General features: G+C 35.3%; 1 protein-coding gene across 2 annotated transcripts; it reads right to left on the bottom strand.

Moving 5' to 3' along the window:
• Positions 1013-2446, bottom strand: LOC18775084 (zinc finger A20 and AN1 domain-containing stress-associated protein 6). Of its 2 annotated transcripts, none has more exons than XM_020566874.1 (2): positions 2270-2446; positions 1013-2021 (listed from the first exon to the last, which is right to left on the bottom strand). In XM_020566874.1, exon 2 carries the CDS (start codon positions 1763-1765, stop codon positions 1259-1261), a length of 507 nt encoding a protein of 168 aa, XP_020422463.1. In that variant the 5' UTR covers positions 1766-2021; positions 2270-2446; the 3' UTR covers positions 1013-1258. The 2 variants fall into 2 exon arrangements, with proteins under 2 accessions (XP_020422463.1, XP_007206025.1); XM_007205963.2 differs by having other exon boundaries at positions 1013-2003.

The raw sequence follows: 8384 nt of genomic DNA, 5'->3' as shown, positions 1-8384 counted from the left end.
ATTAACCCTATCAGCACGCATTATCACAATAAAATTAACAATGACGAACCCCTAATGCTCATTCCCAACAAAAGTAATCTAATGGAGAGCAAAGATAAAACCAACCAAACTACAAAGCATCCCCAGACAGAAACGGACCACATTTTGTAAAGAATCATGAGCAGAGAATCCAACGCCTGCAAAGACTTGGTACCACCGGAAAATCCAAGTTCTTGAACAAAACCACCAAGCAGAAAACAGGGGTAGGGGGAACCTAAAAGCAAACCAACGCAATCTTCCAACAAGAAGGTAGTTGGAAGTTTATGCGAGACCAAGGCTAATCATAAGCATCCCTATAGACAGAAAGGGGAAGCCAATGCCAATTGAAACTTGACGCCAACGGAAAATCCATGTTCTCAAACAAAACTATCAAAGTGTAACAAGGGTTGGGGAACCCAAAAGCAAACCAATGCAATCTTCTTACAACAAGGCATATGGAACTTTAAGTGAGACAAACGACTGTAGCATGTAACAAACTTTAAGAATTCAAAGATTTTACAACAGACACTAAACAAACAGTTGTATAGTCCAGAAATCATTACTTGCTTAGTGGACAAATATTCAGGATGCGTTCAATTAATCCTAGCCAATGCAGTATAGACATTTTCCTTATTCTAGTTTCTAAATAAGCTCAAGTTGAAATTTAGCCAAATGCCCAAGAAAGTAAGCCAGCATTCTTACTTGGAATTAAAACCGACCAGAAGCAGCTAGTGACATGGTACAAGCCACAAACATCAAACAAAGCTTCTTTTAGTCTATTGTTTGGAGATCACCAAGGAAATTTTCATAAAACAACTTTATTATAAGATCTAAATTGAAAACATGGAAACCCAATCCAAACTCATATAGCATGCCTTAATTTCATAAAGTACTGAATTTATGCGAGTGACCAGGAAAAATACTTCAACAACACAACAATGACCATAAAGAAAGGGCAACCAAGTTACCAGCTACCAGAGAGAAAAGCAATAAATAGGTGCCAAAGTGTTTCACAATTAATAATCTCAAGAATATTAAAATCACAGAGATATAAATAAACCAAATTGTTGTAAAGCTAACATTATTCAGCTACAATACAATCAAGATACTATACACATGACGCAATACTTATTAAAACATTAACTTATTATGCAAAACATGTACATATATTATGCAATACTTCATATAGTAAATGAAGACTACCAGACACTCAAGTCCCAAGTCCCACACCTTGGATTAATCAACGTATCTTATCAACTTTCTCTGCCTTAACGACAGGGTTCGCTTTTGCAATTGCCTCTTGGCCTGCACTCTTATAATCGAACACGCAGTTGTGCTTGTTGGAGTAACGATGCAGTGAGCAAAATGTCTGCCCACACCTACACTTAAAACCGGTAAGGCCAACCCGCTTCCTACAAAAGTTGCACCTATTTGCAGGTCGCTTCTCAGGGTTCTCGGAAGTGGTTCCTTCTTCAACTTGACTCTGTTTTACTTCCTCTAGTACTTGTTGAACATGGCGTTTATTCTCCAAATCTTGATCACCAGCACTAACTTTTTTACCCACAACCGCAGTATCATCTGCTGCTGTTTTTGATTGTTTTAATAGAAAATCTTTGTAGCACTTGGAGCAAAGATTATTAGTCTTTTCACTTCCGAAAAACCCGCAATTATTCACACACATAATCGGAGCCTTGGAGGCCTCATTGCCAGTCTCATCAAGCTTCCTCTTCTGTGATTCTTGCTCCATTATTGTTCAAAAATAATACAACCCACAACCTCCTCAAACCCCAAAATTCAATAAACAGAACCCAATACTCAAACCAGCCCAAAAAAACTAAAACTTGAATTTATCCAAGTTTACAAATTACTCATAACCCCTAACTTTCCCTGAAATTCAGATGAAATCAGAAGCAAAATTCAGATCATAGGTTACCACGTGATTGGCTGAGTATGCAGTTCGCTTCAAACTCTTCCATGATTGAGGTCTGACAAACACAGAAACCCTAGAGAGTCAAACCTCATAAGCATAAGACCAAAAGAAACAAAACCCTAAAGAGTCAAACCTCATAAGCATCAGACCAAAAGAAACAAAACCCTAATCACAAATCAAATAGCAAACTTTACAATCACAATCAATTACCAATGCATGCAGATCATCAAATGAAGATGATGATGATGATGATAATTGTGATGATACATATTAGATAAGTAGAAAAGACAGAAAATTGAGGGGTTTTCCAGATCATGGTACCTTCATGGACGGCTGTGATTTTGTGGAGAAGAGAGAGATGATTGATGAGAGAGAAATTGAGAGAGTTCTGGTTCGGGTGTTTCATGTATGTAGAGAACTCGCTCAACTCATCAACTGGAGAAAGGTGGAAGAAAAGAAAAGAAAAGGATGAGAGTGTTGGAAAGTGGGAAAAGTACAAAAAACACCTCCTTATTTCTTATTTTAAAATGGGTTTTATTTTGTGTACGCGTGTGCAGTGGTTCATGCTGCGGATGAGCCTATCCTTTTCCTTTTCTTCAGAAGGATCATGGAAGGCTTTGCCAATCTATAATAATCTTGAGGCCCAGCAAAACCCACTAAATTTTAATTTACTTCAAGTCCATCACCCAAAAGACAAAATAAAAAGGCCCAATTCAACTATGTACCATGCTACAAGCCCACACCACCATTAGCACATCAAATTTTTTTTTCTTTTGGGTTTTTAGCGTTTAAGAAATTATCAAGTTCCATCTTTTATGATTTTTTGTGTCATTAAAGTTAACGCTTGTGCTCACAGGTAGTCCATGATGAGGTTCCGTTAAGAATTATGTTAGGGTTTGGGTAAAATTTTTTGAGGATTGTTATATATGTTTTATTTTTGCAACTTGAATTATTAATTAGCATATATAATTTTTGGTGTCTAGTATTTCTTTTTAGGATATCGTGTCACATAATGATAATAGATCGGCAAAGAAATGAAAAACTATTTATTCATTCCTCGAAAAAAGTGGTAACGATAACAAGGATACACCTTTTGCATCTGATGTTGACACTTCAATTCCTGAGGAACTTACTCAACTCAAATCTCAAGCATATATAGAAGATATGGGTTTAGCCACTATGGCTCTCTCTTCGGTTGCCTTGGAGGATGTGGAAGGGTGATCCTGCTTCTTAGTTTTTTTGTCTAATAATTTTCAAGAACTCTTTTAGGAGTTTGTTGTTCTGTATTTTCTCTTTTAAGCTTTCGCTATGAATATGTCGTTTTGCGGTAGATTTGTATTGTAGGAGACTTGCTTTTGGTTGTTGAATCAGGGATTTTAATCACTTATTAGGTTGTGAGTGATTCTCTCCATATCAATTCAACTTGTTGTTGTGTTTGGTCACTGAAGAAGATTTATCCATATTTGGCAGTGGATTTGTACTTGTTTTTTTCTCATATAAATAAAAAAATATCTCTCTTCTTTTTTTGTCTTTTTTGAGGACATTTTCAATTGAGAGGGGCGATAATATACTAAACTCACACACAGTACACGAATATTAGAACTCGAACTCATGACCTTTCTAAGGAGAGCATTTGCTCTAATCCACTATATTAGTGAGTCTTTGCATATCGCTCTTTATTAAAAATAAAAAATAAATAAAATACAATAAAAACTTGCAACAACAAAGCTCACTCTAATCACAATATTCAAGAAGAAATTTACCAAACTTGAAGCCAAGAAATTAACCTGACATATAGAAAATATAAAATTAATTAAAGAAGAACTTCATCAACTTATAGAAAATACAAAATTTATAAGTTCTCCAAAGTTGTCAAGAATACATATTTAACACAAAAATGTTTTGTTATATGGGTCACAAAACCATCAAGGCGTGGCGAAATCATAAATGGAGGATAAATGGGAAAGCCCTACAATAACCAATTCGGGTTAATTGCTAATAGGGGAGGGGCCCCTCATGTATGGCGTCTTTTGCAACTAGTCTCAAACTGCGACAAAGCTCTAATAAAATATTGAAATGTAATCATGATTTGTGAGGCTTCTTGGTAATTAGATGAAGTGTTTTCTAATTCACTAGTTAGATCCTAATTGGGCAATAACAATGGAGAGTATTATTAGAATGTGGGCATCCATCGTAAAACCAAGTGTTAATGGGTGGAGAGGCCCCTTAATGTATGGCGTCTTTTATAATTAGCACGTTACACGTGGAAAATTCTTATTAAGTAACGTGAGATGATGTGACAATTGGACTTGATACATGGATATATCATGCTCTAATATCATATAAGAATATAAGCATCTAACTCAAAAAATCAATTGTCAATGGGTGAAGAAGTTTGAGATCTTGTAAGCATTGCAAAGCTTCCACCCTCCAATGACTGACCCCCTCAACAAAGAGCTCACGACCATATTAAATGAATGGGACTATATTAGCACTCCGAAATAGCTATCATGCACTTTCTAATGAAAAAATCTATATTTTTCGTGACCCAAAATATAAGATTTGAGATTGAGAACTGTCCATTGCATGAAAATAGAAACTTTGGATTGTACTCATGGATCTTGGAATGATTAACATGATTTAGGAGTTTGGCTATGTCTCTTCTCTCCTTTTTTCCAGTGAGATAGACATCCAAAAGTTTTCCCAACAGGAAGATAGAGAGAAGGAGCAGGGGAGGAAAAAGGTTTTCACAATCCCTGTGACCATATTCCAAGTAGTGATTGGAAAGTGTTGTAAATAACTTTAATCCCAACTGGACGAAAACATAGTTGGCAAAGGACCAATATAATCTGAGTTCAGTGAATTACAAAAACATTAGCCAACCAAAAGCATGTTATTTTAACTTATGTGTCCAATGACTCGGCCCACACAACCAACTCTAATATTGAGTTAAGGCGGATTAAGGGTAAATACGGTCATTAAGAAAACTACGTTTTCTTTAAAAAGCTTTAAAAAGAAATGAAAAACAAAGTACACTATGTTTTCCTTAATCAATTATCAATTCCAAGAAAGTAGTGTTATTGAACGAAATGATTATTCACAAGATGGACGTTACTAAACAACCTAATTTTAATCATGTGTTTTTTATTTCTCACAGATAATAATCGGGTGCAATCACTGCACATACCTAATCATTTATACTAATTACATGACTAATTATTGTGAGAGAAATTAAATAGAAACCTTAGTAGGGATAAAAGGAGGGTGATATAAAAATAAAACTCAACCAGGTTCGCATATGTAGACTTTGGCAGCAGCAGCTAGCAGCTGCCGGCAGTCAATGGTTTGGTACAGTCCAAGTAGCTCATCACGCCCCACTAACTGCAGTCTGCAGACCGACAATGTGGTGAGGCCGAAGAGCACGCATGACAGCTTCTCAAGCTCCTCTCACTGACATGCATATCTTCCGATATTGTACCGTCATATATATATATATATATATATATATATATATATCTAACATCGAGCTTAATAATATTTTATTCATTAGGGCTTGTAGCTTAAGTGATTATAAGTATTTATCTCTGAACTCAAAATCCTAAATTCAATTTCTCCACCTCTAATATTGTTTGTATAAAATAAGGGAGCTGATTTTCCAACTCCCCTTTTATCCACTTACACTCTTTTCGTTGAAAATTATATACTCCCACTATTCTTTTGTCCACTTACACTCCCTTGTATATTATAGTAAAAAGTATTTAAAAAACAAAAGGGAGTGTAAGTGGAGAAAAAAGAAATGAAAAAATCAGCACTCTAAAATAATAATAATAATATTTAACCAATATATATATATATAATATGCATGTATTTTTTTTAATGTATAGATATGTAAAGGAAGGAGTTCTGTTAAATTTGAAGCAAATAATTTTACCCAGTGGACCATTGAAGTTATTATTGGACTGTATATATTCAGTACTGTACGTATAAGTTAGTCCCATGTGCTTGTTTCTTTTCTTTTCTTTCTTTCACCTGATCAGTTGAGTGAGTGAGAGAGAGGGCCAGGCAGGCAGGCAGGCAGGCAGGGCGTGGAGAGAAGTAGTTCAGCTTCAATGTGTAAAGCTGCTTTCCTCATATGCTCTCTCCATACATCTAGGTTATGGACCTACCTACCCTTTTATCCTTTCATACAAAACCATACACCATACTTTCCTCTTTAACTTTCTTCCCTTTCTTCTTCCTTTTTTTTTTCAAATTTATAAAAGAAGAAAGAGACCCAAACAAATAAAAAAAGTATATATGGTGGGGGTGTTGTTCATGTATGATCCTCTACAGCAACATCAGCTTCACCTCACAATTGTGAGACTAAATGGTGTGAGTACTACTATTCTTATTATATTTATTATATTTTCATATCACCTTATGTGGCATATGAAGTGGACAACCACATCAACTAAAAGTGTCAATAAATCATAAAAGAAAAGAAACGTCAAATTAATTTTAATTGATATGGTTGTCCACCTCATCTATCACATCATGTGATATGAGAATGTGGTATACAAATATGGTAAGAGTAGCATTATTCAAATAGTATCTTTCTCTGATGGAAAGAAATTTTCACTTAAAAACAACCGTACACATGGCAACTAAATAGAAAGCCACCTGGATAAAGAGACTTGATTAGAAGAACTCGACTAAGCCCAAAACTCTAATGTTTGGGATTGCTGTCACTTTTAAAAAAGTTGCTGAATTTTTTACAGCAATGGTTCATGAATTTATATCTAAGTTTCAATTCGGTACTCGAATTTTTATATATATAGTAAATTTGGTCTTCCAACTCTCTCAAGACCAGTTTGGGATTGCTGTCACTTTTTAAAAAGTTGCTTTTACTATGCTTTGAAAATAATTAGCTATAAAATAAAGTAACTCCATGTTTAGTAAATAATTCTTTTAAAGTGCTGTTAGTACAAAAAGCAGTGTCAAAATCGTTTAGTAAATTTTAATATAAAATTGTTGTAACTATAAATAATGATTCAAATAGACATAATTTAAAAGTGTTATGAACTAATTTTTGGTGGTAGTGGAGGTGGTGAAAGAGATGGAGGCGAAGATGGTGGTGAAAGAGGTGGTGGTTGTGGTAGTGGTGGTGGTGGGGATGGCGGTTGTGGAGGTGGAGGTGGTGGAGATGGAGGAGGAGGTGGAGGTGGTTGTTGTGGTTGTGGTGACGAAGGAGGATGTGGTGGGGATGGTGGTGGTGGTGGCGAAGGAGGATGTGGTGGTGGTGGTGGCAGTGGTAGTGGAGGTGGTAGAGTTGGATGTGGAGGTGGAGGTGGAGGTGGTATCATTTTAAAAAATTAAAGATGGTATTTTGGGAATTTAAAATTTTCATTAAAGGCTTTATCTCTGCTTCTTTTGAAAGCAGCTTTGACAAGCAACCCAGAGCCTACTTAAAAAGTTGCTTTCAAAAGATCACTACTTTTAAAATAATTGACATACTTTATTTTTACTAAACACCTTAAATTGTTTAACTTTAAAGTGAAGCAGGTTTTTTGCCAAAAAAAAGCATTCCTAGACGTGGACTCAGTCATGCCAGTTGAGTCCTTCTGTCATAGTTTTCATTAATTTTAATCACGTGAGTGACAGATGATGTATATTTTAAGGGTAAATAGGGGAAATGTTCCCCACAAGGAGAAGAACAAAACTAAATAAGTGTCGCCGGCAGTGGTGGCTAGAAAATAGTTCGAAAGGGATGGTGGCGATGGAGCGATACTGGCAACTTTCGAGCTCAAATCCCCTTGGTATTCTAACCCTCCTAACTTCTCCGTTACAATGTTGAATTACGCGTCGTTTGTTCCTACGCACTTGTGAAACTTAGCCCAACCTCATGGTGCTAGGAAAATTATCAAAACTTGTCCCAAACAAAGTGGCTCAAAAATCTAGGGTTTAACACTATAGGTGCAAAATTGTCAATTTACGCTAAAAATTTCAAAAATTAAAAGAAAATTCAAGACGAGTTATTATAGAAAATCAAAATGAGTGGTAAATTGGATGGAATGTGAGGAAAATTAAGGGTACGGGAGAGATTGACTAATGTTAATAGTCGAAGAAACAATTATTCTAAGAAAAAAGGTTAGGGGACAAATAAAGAAAAATTTAGCTATAAATTAAGAGGGGATTTTGATAGTTTACTCTAACAGGGAGAGGGACGGACAACCTTATCACTAAATTATGCACGTCTTCATAAAAATAGTTATGGTCATTACTTTTATTATTTTTCCTTTTCACTAATTAAGGTCATTTAGTATTAGTGGCAAGCTTTTGTTTTTTAATTTAACACGAATTTAAGAAATTACAAGTATGGGAGAATAAAATAAAAAATTAGGGAATGTCTAGATAAGGAAATGATTAGAATTGTGACGGCAATTGTGAAGTTCAATGG

This window comes from Prunus persica, chromosome G6 (assembly GCF_000346465.2).
Source record: "Prunus persica cultivar Lovell chromosome G6, Prunus_persica_NCBIv2, whole genome shotgun sequence".
Lineage (NCBI taxonomy): Eukaryota > Viridiplantae > Streptophyta > Magnoliopsida > Rosales > Rosaceae > Prunus > Prunus persica.
This window is presented reverse-complemented; position numbering and strand designations above follow the sequence as displayed.

What these genes read in the sequence shown, in the direction of transcription:
- LOC18775084 (XM_020566874.1), bottom strand. Translation starts at nt 1,765, where the DNA reads ATGGAGCAAGAATCACAGAAGAGGAAGCTTGATGAGACTGGCAATGAG.